A 23,899-nucleotide genomic window follows, 5' to 3' on the forward strand; every position below is an offset into this window, starting at 1 on the left:
ATGTTTCTTTTACAAACGTGGATGCCTGTGTATTGGGGGCATAAATGTTCAGAATTGAGACTTCATCCTGATGGATTTCTCCTGTGATGAGTAGGAAGTGACCTTCTTTATTTCTTTTGATTGATTTTAGTTTAAAGTCCAATTTGATGGATATTAGGATCGCTACCCCCATTTGTTTCTTGGTGCATTTGATTGGAAAATCTTTCCCCAACCTTTAATTCTTAGGTACCCTCTTTCTTTGAAGTTGAGGTGTTTCTTTTATGCAGCAGAAGGAAGGATTCTGTCTTCTTATCCATTATGCTAATCTGAGTCTTTTTATAGGAGCATTAAGACCATTAATGTTGATGGATATTAATGACCATTGATTTTTCATTCTTGTTTGTTTTGATTTCGTTACGGTGGAGAAATTATTGTGGCATTCTATCCCTTTTTCCTTTTGGCTGTTTGTAAAGTGGGGTTATCTGTTGCCTATATTTTTCTGGTTGTACTTAACTCCTTGGGTTGCAGTTTTCCTTCCAGAACTTTCTGTAGGTCTGGATTGGTGGATATGTATTGTTTGAATCTGATTTTGTCATGGAATATCTTGTTTTCTCCATCGATAGTTATTGAAAGCATTGCTGGGTATAGTAGTCTGGACTGGCATCCATGGTCTCTTAGTGTAGGTAGAATATCTATCTATAGTGAGAAATTACCAATACGGAGTCAGGTAGAAATATAAGGGTATTTAATAGGGAAAAGCCTTACTTACAGAGCAACCTAGCCAGCTGGCATGGCAGCGGTCTGTATGCAAGCCCAAAAGAGAAACCGAAAGACTAAACGCAGTCACACTACGTCATCCTGACCATGCCCTCACAAGCGTGGTCAGGCATCTCTATAGCCAGCCCCTAAGTAGGCGTGGCTACAGCTTCCCCTACAATTCCCCTTTTAGTCTAAAAGAGGATTAAAACTTAACAGTGTAAAGTATCCAAAATTAACAATAATAAAGGTAAAATATAAGAAGATACAACAATCTGCTTATGTCACATCCTAACTATCTATGTTCACTAAACCCTAAAGTCATCTGAGAGAGGTATCCAAGCCTGAACATCTCCTTCTGGCTTTCAGAGTTTCCCATGGAAAATCAGGTGTGATTCTGATAGGTTTGCCTGTATAGTTTACTTGACCTTTTTCATTTGCTGCTCTTAATATTTTCTCTTTGTTCTGTATGTTTGGTGTTTTGATTATTATGTGACGAGGATTTTTGTTTCAGTTTATTTGGTGTTCTGTAGGCTTCTTGTATTTTCATTGGCATGTCTTTCTTTAGGTTGGGAAATTTTTCTTCTATGATTTTTGTTGGATATGTTTTCTGAGCCTTTGAGTTGGATTTCTTCACCTTTTTCTTTACGCATTATTCTTAGGTTTAGTCTTTTCACAGTGTCCCATGTTTCCTTGATATTTTGTGTTAGGCATTTGTTGGACTTAAGATTTTCTTTGGTTGATGAATCTATTTCTGCTAGTGTGTCTTCAACTCCTGAGATTCTCTCTTCCATCTCTTGTATTCTGTTGGTTATGCTTACATCTGCAGTTCCTGATTGTTTACCCAGCTTTTCTATTTCCAACATTCCCTCAGATTGTGCTTGCTTTATTGTCTCTATTTCAGTTTTTAGCTCTTGAACTGTTTCCTTGAGAGATTTGTTGTTATCTTGTATTTTTTGGTTTGTTTTTTCTTCCATTTCTTTAAGGGATTTTTCTCTTGTCCTCTTTGAGGTCCTTTATCATTTTTCTGAAGATGTTTTTAAGGTCATTCTCTTCTGGTTCATCTGCATTGTGATGTTCAGGTCTTGCTGGTGTATGGTTCCTAGTCTCTGGTGCTGTCACATTGAGTTTTCTGTTGTTGAATGCGCTTTTACTTTGTCCTCTTCTCACCCTTTCTTCTGGTGGGTGTAGCAGGAGTTTCTTGCTTTCCTGGTGGGTATGGGTCCAAGGTTCTTTTCTGGTAGATGCAAACAGATCCAATACTCTGATGTCTGTTCTCTTCTGGTGGATGGAGGTGGCACTGTTCCCGGGGCGTTGGCAGTGTTCGGGTGTGTTGGTCCTGCTGGACCGGTGGATTGAAATAGAACTGCCACCAAGTGGTCAGTGTGTCGGATTCTGCTGCTGAATTTGGTCCGGCGCCCAGATCACTAGTGTCAGATGACTGTGAGCGGTGACGATGAACGAGAACCAGAAATAGCCCCAGACCTACCTGGGCTGGTGGATGGAGGCAGGACTGTCACTGGGTTGCCAGTGTGTTGGATCCTGCTGCCGAATTTGGTCTGGTACACAGATCGCTGTGTACCCCACTTTTTAATTGGAATGTTTGGTGTTTTGGTGACTAGCTTCTTAAGGTTTTTGTATATTTTGGAAATCAGTCCTCTGTCAGATTTTGGATTGGTGAAGATCTTTTCTAATTCTGTGGGCTGCCATTTTGTCTTCTTGACTGTTTCCTTTGCCTTACAGAAGCTTGTAAGTTTCAGGCAGTCCCATTTATTAAATGTCAATCTCAGTGTCTGTCCTAGGGGAGGTGTGTTCATGAAGTGATCTCTTGTACCACTTTGTTCAAAGGTACCTCATACTTTCTCTTCTAAGATGTTCAGTGTGACTGGTTATCTGTTGAGATCTTTGATCCATTTTGACTAACTTTTATGCATGGTGACAGATAAGGATCTATCTGCAGTCTTCTACATGTCAGCATCCATTTATGCCAGTACCATTTGTTGAAGATGCTTTCTTTTTTCCATTGTATAATTTTAGCTTCTTTGTCAAAAATCAGGTATTCATCGGCGTGTGGGTTAATATCTGGATATTCCATTTGATTCCATTGGTCTACATGTCTATTTTCTGCCAATACCAAGTTGTTTTCAGGACTGTAGCTGTATAATAGAGCTTGAAATCAGGGATGGTGTTACTCCTGAATTTCCTTTATTGTACAGTGTTGTTTTGCATATCCTGGGTCTTTTGTTTTTCCTTATAATGTTGAGTATTTTTCTTTCATGGTCTGTGAAGTAATGTGCTTGTATTTTTATGGGGATTGCATTGAATCTGTAGATTGCTTTTGGCAAGATTGTCATTTTTATTATGTTGATCCTATCTTTCTGAGAGCATGGGAGATCTTTCCATTTTCTGGTGTCTTCTTAATTTCTTTAAAGACTCAAAGTTCTTGTTATACAGGTGTTTGGTTAGCATTACCCCAAGATATTTTATGTTGTTTGTGGCTATTGTAAAGTGTGATGTTTCTCTGATTTCCTTCTCAGCCCAACTATTGTCTCTATATTTTAGAGCTACTAATTTTTTTTTTAGTTAATCTTGTGTCCTACCACTTTGCTGAAAGGGTTTATCAGCTGTAGGAGTTCCCTGGAAGTTTTTCTGGTCACTTATGTAAACTATCATATCATCTGCAAATAGTGAAAGTTTGATTTCTTCATTTCCATTTTGTATCACCTGGATCTCCTTTTGTTGTCTTATTGCTCTAGCTACAACTTCAAGTACAATATTGAAGAGAAATGGAGAGAGTGGACAGCCTTGTATTGTTTCTAATTTTAAAGGAATCTCAGTTGAGTTTCTCTCCATTTAGTTTGATTTTGCCTGTTGGTTTGGTGTATATTGCCTTTATTATGTTTAGGTATGTGAGTGTAATCCTTGCTGTCTCTAAGACTTTTATCATTGAATAGGTGTTGAATTTTGTCAAAGGCTTTTTCAGCATCTAGTGAGCTGATCATGTGGTTTTTCTTTCTCAGTCTGTTTATAAGGTGGATTGCATTGATGGATTTTCTTACGTTGGACTAACCCTGCATCTCTGGGATGAAGCCTACTTGAACATCATGGATGATTATTCTGATGTGGTCTGGGATTCAATTTGCCAGCATTTCTTGAATATTTTTGCATCCATGTTCATGAGGGATATTTGTCTGTGGTTCTCTCTTAGTTGTGTCATTGTGTGGTTTGGGTAACAAGGTAATTGTAGCCTTGTCAAAAAAAAAAAAGGTTTGCAATGACCCTTCTGTTTCTATTTTATGGAACAGTTTGAGAAGTTTTGTATTAGCTCTTCTTTGAATTTCTAGTAGAATTCTGCACTGAAACTATCTGACCCTGAGCTTTTTTTGGGTGGGAGACTTTTGATGACTGCTTCTATTTCATTAGGGGTTATACATCTGTTTAAATTGCTTATCTGTTCTTGATTTAATTTTAGTAAGTGCTATCTATCCAGAAACTTGTTCATTTCCTTTAAAGTTTTGAGTTTTGTGGAGTACATGTTTTCAAAGTGTGACCTGATGATTCTCTGGATTTCCTCAGTGTCCAATGTTATGTCCCCATTTTCATTTCTGATTTAGTTAATTTGCATTTTCTCTCTTTTCCTTTTGGTTACTTTGGATAAATGTTTGTCTATCTTGTTGATTTTTCTCAAAGTACCAACTCTTTGTTTCTTTGATTATTTGTGTTGTTTTTCTTTGTATCGACTTTATTGATTTCAACCCCCAATTTGATTGTTTCCTGGCATCTAATCTTTTGGGGTGAGTTTGCTTCTTTTTGTTCTAGAGCTTTCTGGTGAGCTGTTAATTCTCTAGTGTGACATTTCTCCAGTTTGCTCATGTAGCCATTTAGTGCTTTGATCTTTCCTCTTATCACTGCTTTCAAAGTGTCACATAAGTTTGGGTATATTGTGTCTTCTTTCAGATTGAATTTTAGGAAGTCTTTAAGTTCTTTATTTTTTCCTTGACCCAGGAATGGTGCAATTGCTCATTATTCAATTTCCATGAATTTCTAGAGTTTCTGCAATCTGTGTTGTTGAATTCTAACTTTCATCATGGTTATCCAATAAGATACAGGGGTTATTCCATTTTTGTATCTGTTGGGGTTTGCTGTGTTGCCAAGTATGTGGTCAATTTTAGAGAAGGATCCATGTGGGGTTGAGAAGAAATATGTTCTTTTGTGTTTGCATGGGACTTCTATAGATGTCCGTTAAACCCAACTGGGTCACAACTTCTGTTAGTTCTTTGTTTCTTTGTTAAGTTTCAAAATTGTTGTCCTGTCTAGTGTTGAGAGTTGGGTATTGAAGTCTCCACTATAAGTCTGTGGAGTTTCATGTGTTATTTTTTTAGTAATGTTTCTTTTATGAATGCCTTTGTATCTGGGGCATAGATATTCAGATTTGATACTACATCTTGATGGACTTTTCCTGTGATGAGTATGAAATTACTTTCTTCATCTCTTTTGATTCATTTTAGTGTGAAGTCTAATTTTTTAGATATTAGGATTGCTACACCAGCTTGTTTCTTGGATCCATTTGATTGGAACATCTTTTCCCAACCATTTACTCTGAAGTAACGTCTGTCTTTGAAGTTGAGGTGTGTTTCTTTTATGCAGTAGAAGGATGGATTCTGTTTTCGTATCCCTTCTGTTAGCCTGTGTCTCTTTATAAGTGAGTTAATATTTTTGATATTGAGGGCTAATTAGATTGATTGTTAATTCTTGTTTGTTTTAAATTTGGTGTTGTTGTTGGTATTGTGTTTGGATCCCCCCTTTTGTTTTGGTATTGGGTTAAGTGGGATGAGCTATTGCCTATGTTTTTGTGAGTGTAGTTAACTTCATTAGGTTGGAGTTTTCCTGCTAGTGCTTTCTGTAGGCTTGGATTTGTGGATATGTATTGTTAAAATCTGTTTTTTTTTCATGGAATATCTTGTTTTCTCCATCTATAGTGACTGAAGGCTTTGCTTGGTATAGTAGTCTGAACTGGCTTTCATGGTCCCTTAGCATTTGGAGAACATCTATCCACAACTATCTGGCTTTCAGTTTCCATTGGAAGCCAGATGTAATTCTGATACATTTTCCTTTATATGTTACAGGGACTTTTTCCTTTGCTGCTCTTAATACATTTTCTTTATTCTGTAACTTTGGTGTTTTGATTATTATGTGGCAAGGGGACCATTTTGTGGTTCAGCTTATTGTTGTTCTGTAAGCTTTTTGTACTTCCATTGGCATGTCCTTATTTTGGTTGGGAAAGTTTTCTTCTTTGATTTTGTTGAATATGTTTTCTGTACCCTTGAGCTGTATTTCTCTGCCTTCTTCTATACCTATTATTCTTAGGTTTGTCCTTTTCATGGTGTTCCATATTTCCTGGTTGTTTTGTGTTAGAGATTTGTTGGACTTAAAATTTTCTTTGGTTGATAAATCTATTTTGTTCTAGTGAGTCTTCACCACCTGAGATTCTTTCTTCCATCTCCTTTATTCTATTGGTTATTCTTACATATATCATTGCTGCTCATTTTCCCAACTTTTTTATTTCTAATATTCCCTCATTATGTGTTTACTTTATTGTTTCTATTTCAGCTTTCAATCCTTGAACTGTCTGAATTGTTTCCTTCACTTATTTGATTGTTTTCTCTTGGATTTCCTTGATTTCTTTAAGAGATTTGTTTATTTCTTGAATTTTTGGTTTGTCTTTTACTCCATTTCCTGTATTTTCTTCCATTTCTTTAAGGGATTTTCTCATTTCCTCTTTGAGAGACTCTATCATCTTGGAAAAGTTGTTGTTAAGGTTCTTCCCTTCTGCTTCATTTTTTTGGGGGATGTTCGGGTCTTGCTGATTCGGAATTCCAAGATTCTGGTGGGGCCATATTGGTCTTTTTGTTCTTGAATGTGTTCTTATACTGTCCTCTTCCTGCCTCTTGTTTCAGTGGTTGTAGTTGGGGTCTCTCCCTCTCATCTCATCTCCGGTGGGTGTAGGTGTGCCAAGTCTTTGATTTTGGTAACTCTGGATGTTCCTGCCACTCTGGTGTTCTCCTCATGCAGACAGGATAGGCAAACCTAGATTCAAGCTCAAGGTGAGTGTATAGGGGGGCCCATACTGTGAAGTGGGCTGATTCCAATGGTCCAGGCTGCTACAGTAGGTTTACTACGCACCAAGCATACCCAGGAAGCTTCCAGAAGTGGATGGTGGGAGATTGGATGGGATGAGTGCAGACTCTGGATAGTCCCTGCTTGCAGTGGCAGGTCCACTGCACATGGAACAGACCCAGAAAGCTCGAAGGAGTGCATGGGAGGAGTTGGGACTGAGTTGGCCCCACACTCACCTCAAGCTGAGAGCATTAGGAAGGCCAAGAATGCAATGTGGGCTAATTAAGGATGGCCCTGGCTTTTCTGGAATAATTTTAAGATCTGTTCTTCTTTGAAGGTCTCACAGAATTTTCCACTAAATCCTTCTAGCCTTGGGTTGTTTTTTGCTCTGGGGTCTTTTAATTGCTGTGTCTTTTTCAGTAGGCATTATAGGCAAGTTTAAATTACTTTTCTGATTTTTATTTAATGCTTTTAATGGTGTATATATAAAGAAATTTATTGATTTATTGAAGGTTTTCTAATTTGATAGGGTACAGATTTTTTTTTTTGGTTTTTTGTTACAGGGTTTCTCTGTGTAGCTTTGGAGCCTATCCTGGCGCTCACTCTGTAGACCAGGCTGGCCTCGAACTCATAGAGATCTGCCTGCATCTGCCTTCCAAGTGCTGGGAGTAAAGGTGTGGGCCACCAACACCTGGTTACGGTACAGATTTTTAAAGTATGTTCTTATATGTCTCTGGATTTCATATGTATCTGTAATGATGTATTCCTTTTCCATCTCTAATTGTATTGATTAATTAAATTTAATTAATTTTGCAAAGAGTATATCAAGCATTGGTTTTTCATAAAAATTAATCAAATCAAAACAAACCTCTTTCTTTGATTCTTGCTAATTTTTATTTCTTTCATATTTTTATTTCATACCTGATTTTGATTGTTTCTTGGCATTTATTCCTTTGGGGTGCAATATTCTTGGCTTTAGAGCATTCTGGTGTCATATTCTGATACTAATTTCAGATCTCCCCAATTTTTTAGGTGGTCACATAATGCTATGAAGTTGCCATGTGGAAACAATTTCAACAACTTCACTGTACCCCATATGTTTGTGTACTCAGTATTTTAATTTTCATTGAATTTTTAATTTTTAATTTTTTTATTTTAATTAGAAAGAAAATTAATTTACATGTCAATCCCAGGTCCCTCTCACTCCCCTCTATCCCCAGCTCCCAACTAACAACCTACTAATACCATACCCTAACTGCTCCTCACAGTTAATCTCTGAGGCCTGCCATAGGGGGTCTTCAGAGTCTGTCATATACTTTGGCATTGGGCCTAGGCCCACTCCCTTGTGTCTAAGCTCAGGGAGTATCCCTCCATGTGGGATGGGCTCCGAAAATCCATTCCTATGCTAGGGATGAGTATTGATCCACTACAAGAGGCCCCATAGAATTCCGAGGCCTCCTCACTGACAGCCACATTCAGGGAGTCTGGATCAACCCCATGCTGGTTTCCCAGCTATCAGTCTGGGAACCAAGAGCTCTCTCTTGTGCAGACCAGCTCTTTCTGTGGGTTTCACCAGCCTTATATGGACCCATTTACTCATCAGTTCTCCTTCTCTGCAACTGGATTTCATTTTAGTTCAAGATTTAGCTATGGGTTTCTGCTTCTACTTCCACCAGCTGCTGGATGAAGCTCTAGGAAGGCATATAAATTAATAATCAATCTCATTATCAGGGGAGGGCATTTAAGGTAGCCTCTCCTCTGTTGCTTAGATTGTCAGTTGGTGTCATCTTTGTAGCTCTCCAGACATTTCCCTAGTGCCTGATTTCTCTTTAAAACTATAATGTCTCTCTCCCTCTATTATAGTATCTCTTATCTTGCTCACTTCTCTTATTCCCCCAAATCAACCTCCCTGCCCCATCATGTCCTCACACCTGCTCTTCAACCTTTCTCATTCTCCTAGTTCCCTCTCTCCTCCCCCAAGCTCCCAATTAGCTCAGGAAATATTGTCGCTTTCCCCTTCTCCAGGGAACCATGTATGCCTCTCTTAGGGTCCTCATTGATGACTAGCTTCTCTGGCAGTGTGGTAATCCTTTACTCCATGTATAAAATCCACATATGAGTGAGTACATACCATTTTGTGACTGGGTTACCTCGTTCAGAGTGGTTTCTTCTAGTTCCATCCATTTGCCTGATTTCAAGATTCCATAGTATTTTTTTTTCTGCTGAGTAGTACTCCATTGTATAAATGTACCACATTTTCTCTATCCATTCATCCGTTGAGGGGCATCTAGGTTGCTTCCAGGTTCTGTCTATTACAAATAATGCTGTGATGAACATCGTTGAACAGATGTCCTTTTTGTATGAATGTGCTTCTTTTGGGTATATGCCTAAGAGTGGAATTGCTGGATCTTGTGGTGGACTGATTCCCATTTTCCTGAGGAATCGCCATACTGATTCCCAAAGTGGCTTTACAAGTTGGCACTCCCACGAGCAGTGTAGGAGTGTTCCCCTTTATCCACATCCTCTCCAGTATAAACTGTCATTAGTGTTTTTGATTTTAGCCTTTCTGACAGGTGTAAGAAGGTATCTCAAGACTTGTTTGATTTTCATTTCACTGATGGTAAGTGTGTTGAACATTTTGTTATGTGTCTTTCAGCCATCTTAGATTCCTCTATTGTGAATTGTCTACTTAATACTGTACCCCATTTTTTAATTGGATTATTTGGTGTTTTGGAGACTAGCTTCTTGAGTTCTTTGTAAACTTTGGAGATCAGCCCTCTGTCAGATGTGGGGTTTTGAATATGATTTCCCAATCCATGGGCTGCCATTTTGTCTTGTTGATTGTGTGCTCTGCCTTACAGAAGCTTCTCAGTTTCAGGAGGTCCCCTTCATTAATTGTTGATCTCAGTGTCAGTGCTACTGGTGCTACTCATACTGGTTCAGGAAGAGGTCTCCTGTGGCTGGGTTTATGTTGAGGTCTTTGATCCACTTGGACTTAAATTTTGTGCATAGTGATAGACTTGAATCTATCTGCAGTCTTCTATATGCCAGCATCCATTATACCAGCATCATTTGTTGAAGTTGCTTTCTTAATTCCATTGTATAGGTTTAGCTTCTTTGACAAAAATCAGGTGTTTGTAGGTGTGAGGGTTAATTTGAGGGTTTTCAACTCCATTCCATTGGTCTACCTGTCTATTTTTGTGCCAATACCAAGCTGTTTTCAGGACTATACCTCTATAATAGAGCTTGAAATCAGGGATGGTGATGCCTCCAGAAGTTCTTTTATTGTGCAGGGTTGTTTTGGCTATCCTGGGTCTTTTGTTTTTCCATATAAATTTAGAATTGTTTTTTTCAAGGTCTGTGAAGAATTGTGCTGGAATTTTGATGGGGATTGCGTTGAATCGGTAGATTGCTTTTGGCAGGATTGTCATTTTTACTATGTTGATCCTACCTATCCAAGAACGTGGGAGATCCTTCCATTTTCTGGTATTTTCTTTAATTTATTTCTTTAAGGAATGAAAATTCTTATGATACAGGTCTTTCAATTATTTGTTTAGCATTACCCCAAGGTATTTTATGTTGTTTGTGGCTACGGTAAAGGGTGATGCTTCTCTGATTTCTTTCTCAGCTAATTTATCATCCATATATAATAAGGTTACTGATTTTTTGAGTTAATCTTGTATCCTGCCACTTGCTGAAGGTGTTTGTCAGCTGTAGGAGTTCCTTGGTAGAGTTTTTCATCACTTACATAAACTAACATATCATCTTCAAACAGTGAAAATTTGACTTCTTTCTTTGCGATTTGTATCCCCCTGATCTCCTTTTGTTGTCTTATTGCTCTAGCTAGAACTTCAAGGACAATATTTAAGAGATATGGAGAGCATGGACAGTCTTTCCTTGTTCCTGAGTTTAGAGGAATCACATTGAGTTTCTCTCCATTTAGTTTGATGTTGGCTGTTGGTTTACTGCATACTATTCTTATTACGTTCAGGTATGTTCTGTTATCCCTGATCTCTACAAGACCTTTATCATGAAGAGGTGTTGGATTTTGTCAAAGGCTTTTTCAGCATCTTCTGAGATGATCATGTGGTTTGTCTTCTTCAGTTGGTTTATATGGTGGATTACATTGATAGATTTTAGAATGTTGTACCCACCCTACATCCCAGGAATGAAGCCTACTTGATCATGTTGCATGATTTTTTGATATGTTCTTGGATTCTATTTGCCAGTATTTTTGCATCAATATTCATGAGGGATATTGGTCTGTAGTTCTCTTTCTTACTTGTGTCTTTGTGTGGCTTGGGTTCCAAGGTAATTGTAGACTTGGAAAAAGTTTGGCAATGAACCGTCTGCTTATATTGTGTGGAAAAATTTGAGGAGTGTTTGTTTTAGCTCTTCTTTGAATTTCTGGTAGAATTCCAGTCTGAATCCATCTGGCCCTGGTGTTTTTTTGGTTAGGAGTGTATTGTCGACTTCTTTTATTTCCTCAGATTTTATAGGTCTGTTTAAGTTGCTTATGTGTTCTTGATTCTATTTTGGTAAGCAATAACTATCTAGAAAATTGTCTATTTCCTTTAAATTTTCCAATTTTGTGGAGTATTGGTTTTCTTAGTATGACCTGAAGATTCTCTGTATTTCTGCAGTATCCATTGTTATGTCCCCTTTTTCATTTCTGATTTTGTTAATATGCATGTTCTCTCTCTACCTTTTGGTTAGTTCTTCCAGAAAATCTAGTTGATTTTCTGGAAGAACCAACTCTTTGTCACATTGATTCTTTGAATTGCTTTCTTTGTTTTGACATTATTGATTTCTGCCCTCAGTTTGATTATTTACTGGCATCTACTCCTCTGGGGTGAGTATGCTTCCATTTGTTGCAGAGCTTTCAGCTGTGATGTCAACTCTCTGATATGACTATTCTCTAGTTTCTTTATGTGAGCACTTATAGCTATGAACTTCCTCTTAGTTCTGCTTACAAAGTGCCCCATAAGTTTGTGGATGTTGTGCCTTTGTTTTCATTGAATTCTAGGAAGCCTTTAATTTCATTCTTTATTATTTCATTGACCCAGGAGTGGTGCAATTGCATGTTGTTTGATTTCCATGAGTTGGTAGGTTTTCTGCAATTTGTGTTGTTTATGAATTCTAACTTTAAAGCATGGTGGTCTGATAGGACACAGGAGGTTTATTCTAATTTTTTGTACTTGTTGAGGTTTGCTATGTTGCTGAGCATGTGGTCTATTTTAGACCATGTTCCATGTGATGCTGAAAATAAGGTATATTCTTTTGTGTTTGGATGGAATGTTCTATAGATCTCTGTAATTCCCAATTGGGTCATAACTTCTGTTAGTTCCTTTGTCTCTTTGTTCAGTTTCTGTATGGTGGTCCTGTCCAGTGGTGAGTGTGGGTTCTTGAAGTCTCCCACCATAACTGTGTGAGGTCTTATTTGTTATTTGAGTTTTAGTGATGTTTCTTTTATGAATGTGGGTGCCTTTGTATTTGGGACATAAATGTTCAGAATTGAGACTTATTCCTGATGGATTTTTCCTGTGATGAATATGAAATGACCTTCTTCATCTTTTTTGAATGACTTTAGTTTGAAGTCTAATTTTTTAGATACTAGGATAGCTACCCCAGCTCATTTCTTGGGTCCATTTGATTGGAATATCTTATTCCAGCCACTTACTCTGAGGTAACACCTGTCTTTGAATTTGAGGTGTGTTTTTTGTATGCACCAGAAGGAGGGATATTGTCTTCTGATCCTCTCTGTTAGAATCTGTCTTTTTATTGGCTAGTTAAGACCATTAATTTGGAGGGGAATTAAGGACCATTGGGTGCTTATTCTTGTTTGTTTTTGATTTCTTGTTGGTAGTGGTATTGTATGTGGATTTACCCTGATTTTTTCTTTTGGGTTTTTGTAAAGTGGGATTATCTATTGTCCATGTTTTGTGAGTGCAGTTAATTTCCTTAGGTTACAGTTTTCCTTCCAGTACTTTCTGTAAGGCTGGATTAGGTGTTATATATTGTTTAAATCTGGTTTTGTCATGGATTGTCTTGTTTTCTCCATTTACAGTGATTGAAAGCTTTGTTGGGTTTAGTAGTCTGGGCTGGCATCAGTGTTCTCTTAGAGTTGGTGTAATATCTATCCAGGTCCTTCTGGCTTTCAGAGATTCCCTGGAGATGCTTGGTGTAATTCTGATAGGTTTTCCTTTATATGTTACTTGGCCTTTTTCCTTTGCTGCTCTTAATATTCTTTCTTTATTCTGTATGTTTGGTGTTTTAATTATTATGTGATGAGGGGAATTTTCTTTTTGTGGTCCAGTCTATTTGGTGTTCTGTAGGTTTCTTGTAATTTCATTGGCATGTCTTTCTTTAGGTTGGGAAAGTTTTCTTCTATGATTTTGTTGAATATGTTTTCTGCACCTTTGAGTTGGGTTTCTCCACCTTCTTCTATTCCTATTATCCTTAGGTTTTGCCTTTTCATGGTGTCCTATATTTCCTGGATGTTTTGTGTTATGGATTTGTTGGACTTAAGATTTTCTATGCTGGATGAATTTATTTCCTCTAGTTTATCTTCGGTGTCTGAGATTCTGTCTTCCATCTCATTTTGTTGATTATGCTTGCATCTGTGCTTCCTGATTGTTTTCTCAGCTTTTCAATTTTCATCATTCCCTCAGTTTGAGTTTTCTTTATTGTCTCTATTTTAGTTTTCAGGTCTTGAACTGTTTCCTTCAGATTTTTAATTATATTTCTTTTTCTTTCCTTGATTTCTTGCATCTTTTTGGTTTATCTTTTCTTCCATTTCCTTGAAGGATTTTCTCAGTTACTCTGTTAGGGTCTCTATCATCTGCATGAAGTTGTTTTAAGGTTTCTCTCCTCTGTAAGGCTGGATTAGGATGTGTGTGTTGGATCATCTGTGTTGGGATGTTCAGGTCTTGTGTCTAGAGTCCCTAGGCTCTTGTGGTGTCATATTGTTTTTCCTGTTGTTGGATGTGTCTTTATACTGTCATCATTCCATTTCTTCTTCCAGTTGGTGCAGGTGGTGCCTCTTCCTTTCCTGCTGTGTATGGGTCCAAGGTTCTCTTCCAGAGCATGCAATAGGGTGTGATACTCTGATGGGTCTCAGGGTGTGTGCAGGCATGTCTGAGACACTCACTCTCCATGTGGGTGGGAGCAGGACTAAAACAGAGATATCAGTGGACTCTGGGTTGCATGGTCCACAGGGGTCGAGTCAATGATCTGCCTGCAAACCCCAAGAACAGGAGTTCCCAGAGTGGGCAGGTAGAAGTTGGGCCCAAGGCAGGAGCCAAAGAGCTCACCTCTATGCTGAGTGGGGGTGGGAATAGCCCAGCAATCTCAACAGACTCCGGGTTCCTTGGTCCTCAGGGGCCCAGTCGATCTGACTGCAGACCCCAGGACGTGAGTTCCCTAACACTGTCCTCTTTTGACCACCTTTTATAAATGCTTGCACTTGACATCATTCAATTTAAAAAAAAATAATAAAATCCCTTCCTAATTTCCATCATGGCCCATTTTTCATTCACTGGTGACTTGTTTAGTTCCCATAATTTTCTTTTTACTGTTCATACCCAGCTTTAATTCATGATTTAAAGAAAATATTCCACCATCTATATAATCTTTGTGAGTCCAAAGTCTTTTATGTAACTATCTTTTATAATTAATAAAGAAAACTATAACCATAACTATCTGTCTTTAACTCCATCAAAAGAGCAAAGAAGGATATTATATAAACTCTAGAACTGACAGAGACATCTCACTGCTTGGAGAGTCACCCAAAGTTCCTCTGTAACATTGGGGCATCCAACTTCAGCCCATAGGCCACAGTGTGTCTGGCAGACTTCTCAATGAAGCAGGAACATTTCAGGAATGTCTTGTTTTGTAAGTTCATCAGGCACTCTCCTGTGGGTCCTGCATGTCCAGTTTATCAGCAACAAACAGTCCAGGCAAGAGCAGTTTCTTGCCCAAATGGCTAATCTTGCCATGTTGAAAGCAAACTCCATAACAAGTTTCTTCCATGCCCATATTGTTCCACCTAGGTGGGATTCTGACTTAGAGGTGTTCAGTCATAATTCCACAGATGGTAGCTTTGCCCCATTGGCTCTTCAGCCAAGCAGATACACCAAATGTCTGAACCTGTGGTTCCTCTCATACTGAGCAGGATTACCATGGCAACAACACATCATTAGTAGGGTAACACTAACCTGTCTCATGACTGTCTAAATCCAGCTAACGTTCCCTATCAGAGGGTGAACAATCCAACACTTGGTGAATTCTGCTTCACAATGACAGGAAGAGCTGACATCGAAGCATCAAAAAGTGATGTCGCTATGAACGCTTGGCCATCATAAGACAGTTATCCCTGTGGTAACTGTTCTGATACCTCCAGCTTAAAACCCAAAATGTAAGAATGATGGGGAGGACCCACTTTCTTTTTTTAAATTTGTTCAAATTAGGAACAAGCTTGTTTCACATGTCAATCCCTTCTTCCTCTCCCTCCACTCACCCTCACCCCTCCTATCCCAACCTGACCTATCCCCCCACCCCATACACCCTTCACTCCCCAGGAAGGGTAGGGCCCTCAACAGGGGCTTCACAAAGTCCACCACATCATACTGGGCCTGGCATAGGACCTTCCCCATGTGTCCAGGGCAAGAGTGCATCCCTTCACATGGGATGGGCTCTCAAAGTCCCTTCTTACACAAGGGGAATATATTAATCCACTATCAGGGGCATCCTAGAGTGCAGAGGCCTCCTCATTGACATCCATCTTCAGGGGTCTGGATCAGTCCTGTCCTGGCCACCCAGACAGCATCTGGGGTCGATGTGTTCCCCCTTGTTCAGGGCAGCTGTTTCTGTGGGTTTCTCCAACCTGGTACCGACCCCTTCTATCTTCATTCCTCCCTCTGCAACTAAGTTCCAGAGTTGAGTTCAGTGTGTATCTGTGGATGTCTGCTTCTGCTTCCATCATCCACGGAATGAGGGCTCCAGGATGGCATAAAAAGTAGTCATCAGTCTCATTTTAGGGGAAGGGCATTTAGGTTATCCTCTCCACCATTGCCTGGATTGTCAGTTCCTGTCATCCTTGTAGATCTCTGGAAGTCTCCCTAGTGCCAGATGTCTCCTTGGACCTATAATGGCTCCCTCTAATATGGTATCTATCATTCTGATCTCCTCCATTCTTCCCCCAACTCAGTATTTCTGCTCCTCCATTTCCTCCTCTACTCTCCTCTTCTCCTGCTCTCATTCTGCCAGCTCCACCTCCTCTACCCTCATGCTCGTAATTAGCTCAGGAGTTCCTGACCCTTCCCATTCCTGGGGTCCATGCATTTATCCCTTAGAGTACTTCATGTTTCCTAATTTCTTTGGTGAAGAGGATTGTAGGCTGGTAATCCTTTGCTCTATGTCTAAAATTCAGATATGAGTGACTATATACCATGGTTGTCTTTTTATTACTGGGTTGCCTCACTTAGGGTAGTTTCTTCTTGATCCATCCATTTGCCTGTGAATTTCAAGATTCCATTACTTTTTTGCTGCTGAGTAGTTCTCCATTGTATAAATGTACCACATTTTCTCTATCCATTCTTCAGGTGAGGGGCATCTAGGTTGCTTCCAGGTTCTGGCTACTACAAACAACGCTGCTATGAACATGGTTGAACATATGTCCTTGTTGTATGAATGTCCATTATTTGGGTATATACCCAAAAGAGGAATGGCTGGATCCTGAGGTAGACTGATTCCCATTTTTCTGAGCAACTGCCATACTGATTTCCAGAGTGGTCTTACAAGTTCACACTGCCATCAGCAATGGAGGAGTGTTCCTTTTTCTCCACATCCTCTCCAGCATATACTGTCATTGGTATTTTTGATTTTAGTCATTCTGGCCTGTGTAAAATGGTATTTCGGTGTTGTTTTGAGTTACATTTCTCTGATGGACAAGGATTTTGAGCACTTTCTTAATTGTCTTTCCACCATTTCAGATTCGTCTGTTGAGAATTCTCTATTTAGTTCTGCATGCCACCTTTTAATTTCATTGTTTGTTGTATGGTGGCTAGCTTCTTGAGTTCATTGTATATTTTGGAAATCAGTCCTCTGTCAGATGTGGAGTTGGTGATGATCTTTTCCCATTCAGTGGACTGTTGTTTTGTCTTACTTACTGTGTTCCTTGTCTTATATAATCATCTCAATTTCAGGAGGTCCCATTTATTAATTGAAGATCTCAATGTCTGTGTTACTGGTGTAATGTTCAGGAAGTGGTCTCCTGTGCCTATTCGTTCAAGGGTATCTTCCACATTCTCTTCTAGAAGATTGAGTGTGGCTGGATTTATGGTGAGATCTTTGATCTGTTTGCACTTAATTTTTGTGCATGGTGACAGATATGGATCTATCTGCAATCTTCTGCATGTCTGAATCGAGTTGTGCCAGCACCATTTGTTGAAGATGCTATCTTTCTTCCATTGTATAGATTTAGCATCTTTGTCAAAAATAAGGTTTTCATAGGTGTGTGGGTTAATATCAGGGTTTTCAATTCCATTCCATTGGTCCATCTTTTTATTTTTGTGCCAATACCAAGCTATTTTCAGTACTGTGGCTCTATAATAGACCTTGAAAGCAGGGGTGGTGATGCCATCAGATGATCCTTTATTATACAAAGTTGTTTTGGCTATCCAGGGTCCTTTTTTCCATAAAAAGTTGAGTGTTCTTCTTTCAAGGTCTGTGAAGAACTGTGTTGGGATTTTGATGGGGATTGCATGTACTCCATAGATTACTTTTTTGCAAGACTGCCATTTTTACTATGTTGATTGTTAGATCTTTCCATTTCATGGTATCTACTTTAATTTCTTTCTTTAAAGAATCAAAGTACTTATAGTACAGGTCTTTCTTTCTTTCTTTTTTTGGTTAGTGTTACACCAAGATATTTTATGTTGCCTGTGGATATTGTGAAGGGTGATGTTTCTCTGATTACTTTCTCATTGCATTTATCATCTGTACAAAGTAGGGCTACTGATTCTTTCGAGTAAATTTTTTATCCTGCTACTTTGCTGAAGGTGTTTATCAGATTTCAGAGTTGCCTGGTAGAGTTTTTCGGGTCACTAATGTAGACTATCATATCATCTGCAAACAGTGAAAGTTTGACTTCTTCCTTTCCAATCGGTATCCATTTGATCTCCGTTTGTTGTCTTATTGCTCTAGCTAGAACATCAAGAAGAATATCGGAGAGATATGGAGAGAGTGGACAGCCTTGTCTTGTTCCTGATTTTAGAGGAAGCGCTTTGAGTTTCTCTACATTTAGTTTGATGTTGGCTGTTGGTTTGTTGTATATTGCTATTATCGTGTTTAGATAAGTTCCTGTTATTCCTGTTCTCTCCAAGATCTTTATTATGAAGGGTTCAAAGGCTTTTTCAGCATCTAGTGAGATGATCATGTGGTTTTTCTTTTTGTGTTTGTTTATATGGTGGATTACATTGTTGGATTTTCATATGTTGAACCATACTTTCATCCCTGTGATGAAGCCTACTTGATAATAGTGGATGATTTTTCTGATGAGTTCTTGGATTCGATTTGCCAATATTTTGTTGAGTATTTTTGCATAGATGTTCATTAGGGATATTGGTCTGTAGTTCTCTTTTTTAGTTGTATCTTTGTGTGGCTTCAGTATCAAGGTGATTGTAGTTTCGTAAAAAGAGTTTGGCAATATCCCTTCTGCTTCTATTGTGTGGAACAACTTGTGCAGTACTGGTATTATCTCTTCTTTGAATTTCTGGTAGAATTCTGCAGTGAAGCCATCTGGTTGGAAGGCTTTTGATGACTGCTTCTATTTCATTAGGGTTTATAGGTCGATTTAAACTGATTATCTGTTCTTGGTTTAGTTTTGGTAAGTGATATCTATTCAGGAAACTGTCCATTTCCTTTAGATTTTCAAATTTTATGGAATACAGGTTTTCAAAGTATGACCTGGTGTTTCTCTTGATTTCTTCAGTGTTGGTTGTTATATCCCCCTTTTCATTTCTGATTTTGTTAATTAGCATGCTCTGTCTCTCTCTGCCTTTTGGTTAGTTTGGATAGAGTTTTGTCTATCTTGTTGATCTTCTCTAAGAAACAACTCTTTGTTTCATTGATTCTTTGTAATGTTTTCCTAGTTTTACTTTATTGATTTCAGCCCTCAGTTTGATTATCTCCTGGCGTCTACTCCTCAGTGGTGAGTTTGCTTCTTTTTGCTGTAAAGCTTTCATTTGTTCTGTCAATTCTCAATAGTCACCTATTCTCCAGTTTCTTCATATGAGCACTTAGTGCTAAGAACTTTCCTCTTGGCACTGTTTTTGGAGTGTCCCATAAGTTTGGGTATGTTGTGTCTACATTCTCATTAAATTCTAGGAAATTTTTAATTTCTTTTTTTTTTATTTCTTCCTCAACCCAGGAATCGTGCAATTGGGTGTTATTCAATTTCCATCATTTTGTAGGTTTTCTGCAATTTGTATTGCTGTTGAATTCTAGCTTTAAAGCACTGTGATCTGATAAGATACAGGGGGTTATTTCAATTCTTTTGTATCTGTGGAGGTTTGCTTTGTTGCCAACTATGTGGCCAATTTTAGAGAAGGTGCCATGAGGTGCAGAGAAGAAGGAATATTCTTTTGTGTTTGGATGGAATGTTCTATAGATATCTGTTAAACCCTTTTCGGTCATAAATTCTGTTAGATCCTTTGTTTCTTTGTTAACTTTCTGTCTGCTGATCTTGTCCAGTGGTGAAAACGGTCTGTTGAAGTCTCCTACTATAAGTGTGTGTGATTGTATGTATGGTTTGCGCTTTAGCAATGTTTCTTCTACAAATATGGGCACCTTCGTATTTGGGTCATAGATGCTCAGGATTTAGACTTAATCTTGAAAGACTTTTCTTTTGATGAGCATGAAATGTCCTTCTTTATGTCTTTTGATTGATTTTAGTGTGAAGTCTAATTTGTTAGATATTAGGATTGCTGCACCAGCTTGTTTCTTGAGCCCATTTGATTGGAAAATATTTTCCCAACCCTTTACTCTGAGGTAACGCCTGTCTTTGAAGTTGAAGTGTGTTTCTTGTACACAGCAGAAGGATGGATTCTTTCTTCGTATCCATTCTGTTAGCCTGTATCTTTATATGGGCAGTTAAGACCATGGACATTGAGGGATATTGATGTCCATTGATTGTTTGTTCTTGTTTGTTTTGGATTTATTGTTGGTCGTGTCATTGTGTATGGATTTCGCCCTCCTGTTCCTTTTCCTGTTTGGTAGATTTGGATTATCTATTGCCTATATTTTTGTCAGTGTAGTATCTTCGTTGGGTTGAAGTTTTCCTTCTAGAACTTTCTATAGTCCTGTATATTTGGATATGTATTGTTTAAGTCTGGTTTTATCATGGAATATCTTGTTTTCTCCATCTATAGTGACTGAAAATTTTGCTGGATACAGTAATCTGGGTTGGCATCCATGCTCCTTTAGTGTTTGTAGGATATCTATCTGTTATGATATTTCTGCCAAAAGCTGTCTGAGCCCCACTGCCACGTGTGAGTTTTACGCCAGCCGCCTGCCCGAGTTAGGCCCAAATGAATACACAGAAACTTTTATTAGGTTCAGTGCTGCTTGGCCAATGACTAGGATTCTCATCTGTTAGCTCAGTCTCAATTATCATACATCTATATATTTTATAAGACTTATCTTATCAGACACCTTATTGGCGTCCCTCCTTACTGGGATTACATCTTGCCGCTGGAGCAGGAGCAGAGGGGAAAAAAGGGGGCCCTTCCTGTTTCTCCTTCTCTTAAATATGAGTCTCCTTGCTATGTCACTTCCTGCCTGGATCAGCACTTCTCTACTACATTCCCCAGAATCCTCTTTGACTCCTAGTCCCGTCTACTTGCTGTCTCATTGGCCAAACAGTATTTTATTTAACAATCAATAAGACAAACATACACAGTACATTCCCCATCATCTCCTCTTTTCTGTCTAAATAAAAAGAAAGATAACTTATATTTTATAATAACTGAGGAAAACTATAACTATAACTATCTGTCTTCAACTCTATCAAAGACCATAGAAGGATAATATATAAACTCTAGAATTGACAGAGGCATCTCGCTACCTGGACAGTCATCCAAAGTTCCTCTGTAACGTTGGGGCATCGATCTTCAGCCTATAGGCCATAGTGTGTCTAGCACACTCCTCCATTTTAACAGGACCCACAAAGGAAAGGGAAGTGTTTTGCTTTTATCTTCACAGGAAAACTCATCTTCAGAAGGCAAAGGACACTGCATGGGTAGATACTTAAGAAGAAAAGGTAGCTATAACCATCAAACAAAAGGAATGTGCCATATGGTAAACTTTACAACTGTCTCTCAAAAAACTCTATTTCTCTTTATTTCCTAGTCCCTATTCAATTAAACGAATGCTGGATTTAGAGGTGGATTTGGCTTTCCTCCTCTAAAATCCAAGCACGTTATTTAACTAAGCTTTAGTGTTTCTGTATTGTATCAAGAAGCCAATTGATGTAATACAGAATAAAAGAAGAATGTGGGGACTGTCTTTGTCTTTTCTTGGATCTTTCTCTCAAGGTGTACACCCTCTCATAATTGTTATGCTCTCATGTTTGCATTCCCCAGCATGTGTACATACACAAGCAAACATTTCTCTGCTAACTGTTTATGTTTGAGTACCACACAGCCAATGAAGACGTGCCTGACAGCAATCCCTGGACACCCTGGAAAGAAAATGGGCTACACCTCCTTGACTGCCCTGGATCCAACTTGCTCCATTTCAATGGACACTCCATTGAAGTTCAGGTACTGACTTCAATCAAGTTGAGGATTTCAAGAGAGATCATCAATCAAGTGAATCCCATCTAACATGGACTGGATACAATTCATTCAAGACTTTCACTATACTAACATTTTCTTCCTACAGGACCCCACATGACTGTCATCATCTCAATTCAGCAGGAAGTAACTGGGAGGATGCTACGCCCCCTTTCCCTATTGTTGTCACTTAGGATAGTGTATATACCTATATACACTATATAATATATATATATATAATATATATAATATAATATATATATATATATATATATATATATATTATATATATTATAATTATATATATATATATATATATATATTACACTATATAGCTTCCTATTGTTTTTGGTTGGGATTGGAACGAGGTGTTCAGGCTTGGATACCTCTGTCAGATGACTTTAGGGTTTAGTTAAAATAAATAGTTAGGATGTGACATAAGCAGATTGTTGTATCTTCTTATATTTTACCTTTTTAACAATATATGATTGTTAATTTTGGATACTTTACACTGTTAAGTTTTAATCCTCTTTTAGACTAAAAGGGGAATTGTAGGGGAAGCTGTAGCCATGCCTACTTAGGGGGCTGTCTACAGGTGTGCCTGACCACATTTGTGAGGGCGTGGTCAGGGTGACGTAGTGTGACTGCTTTTGCTCTTTCGGTTTCACTTTGGTACTTGCTGTACAGACCGCTGCCATGCCAGCTGGCTAGGTTGCTCTGTAAGTAAGGCTTTTCCCTATTAAATACCCTTATATTTCTACCTGATTCCGTATTGGTAATTTCCCACTATATCTATCCAGGACATTCTGGCTTTCAAAGTTTCCATTGAGAAGTTGGTTGTGATTCTGATAGGTCTGCCTTTATATGTTACTTGGCTTTTTTCCTTTATTGCTCTTAATATTTTCTCTTTATTCTGAAAGTCTGGTGTTTTGATTATTATGTGTCAATGGGACTTATTTGTGGTCTAATCTGTTTGGTGTTCTGTAAGCTTCTTGTACATACATAGGCATATCCTTCTGTAGATTGGTGAAATTTTCTTCTCTAATTTTGTTGAAAATGTTTTCTGTACCTTTGAGCTGTATTTGTTCACCTTCTTCTATACCTATTATTCTTAGTTTCAGCCTTTTCTCCGTGTCCCATATTTCCTGGATATTTTGTGTTAAGGATTTGTTGGACTTGAAATTTTCTTTGGTCGATGATTGTATATCCTCTAGAGAGTCTTCAACAACTGAGATTCTCTCTTCCATCTCTTGAATTCTATTGGTTATACTCACATCTTTAGTTCCTGATCCTTTATCCAGCCTTTCTATATCTAGCCTTGCCTCATTGTGTGTTTTCTTTTTTGTTTCTATTTCAGGTTTCATGCCTTGAACTCTTTCGAGTGCTTCTTTCACTTGTTTTTTTTTTTTTTGGCTTTCTTTAGATTCTTTGTTAGATTTGTTTACTTCTTGAATTCATTCTTTTGTCTTTTCCTCCATCTCATGGAATTTTTGCTTGTTTTTTCTTCTATTTCTTTAAGGGATTTTCTTGTTTCCTCTTTGAAGTACACTATCATCTTCCTAAGATAATTTTTGAGGTAGACCTTTTTTTTCATTCTCTGTTTTGGGCTTTTCTGAACTTGCTGGTATGGAGTCCTTAGATTCTAGTGGTTTCATATTGGTTTTTCTGTTGTTGAGTGTGTTCTTACTCTGTCTTCTTCCCATCCCTTCTTCCAGTGAGTGCAGGTGGCTCAGCTTCTGCTGGCAGCAGGATCGAAGAGGGTGGTGGGTGGACAAGGGTGGTGTGTGTCCAGACTCAGGGTGGACCTTCCTGAGGCTTGTGCACCCTCTGAGTTTAGGGGTCTGCCACAGGATAGAGGGCAGGGTTTAGACAGGGGTGAGTTGTGTCCGGACTCAGCGTGGACCTTCCCAGACTGGGGATGTCCACTCTTGTCTGGGTGGGGCCAGGAAGAATTGAGCAAGTGTTGATGGAGGAGGTTGGAGGGCAGGCAGAGCTGTGCCCAGATTCACCTGAGACTAGGGCACTGGCTGCAGGACAGAGGGCAGGATGTAGACAGGGGTGAGGTAGGGTGGGCCTTCAGGTCTGGGCTGGTCCACTCTTGTCTGGGGGGGTTTCATGCAGAAGCAAGCAGGGGTTGATGGGAGAGGTTGGGAAACAGCAGCGCCCAGACTCATCTGAGACTCGGGCATCCACTGAGGCTCTGGCACCCACTC

At 38.8% G+C, this 23,899-nt stretch overlaps 1 protein-coding gene across 1 annotated transcript in view; it reads left to right on the forward strand.

Annotated features, from left to right (window-relative positions):
• The first annotated feature begins 2,172 nt into the window (after positions 1-2,172).
• LOC100754933 (claudin-34-like) overlaps positions 2,173-23,899 on the forward strand; it is a 50,914-nt gene continuing 29,187 nt past the window's right edge. Inside the window, exon 1 of the mRNA XM_027432727.2 lies at positions 2,173-2,297. Within this exon, the coding sequence (XP_027288528.2) occupies positions 2,173-2,297 (125 nt within the window). The remainder of the gene's footprint in view (positions 2,298-23,899) is intronic.

This window comes from Cricetulus griseus, chromosome X (genome assembly GCF_003668045.3).
Source record: "Cricetulus griseus strain 17A/GY chromosome X, alternate assembly CriGri-PICRH-1.0, whole genome shotgun sequence".
Taxonomy (NCBI): domain Eukaryota; kingdom Metazoa; phylum Chordata; class Mammalia; order Rodentia; family Cricetidae; genus Cricetulus; species Cricetulus griseus.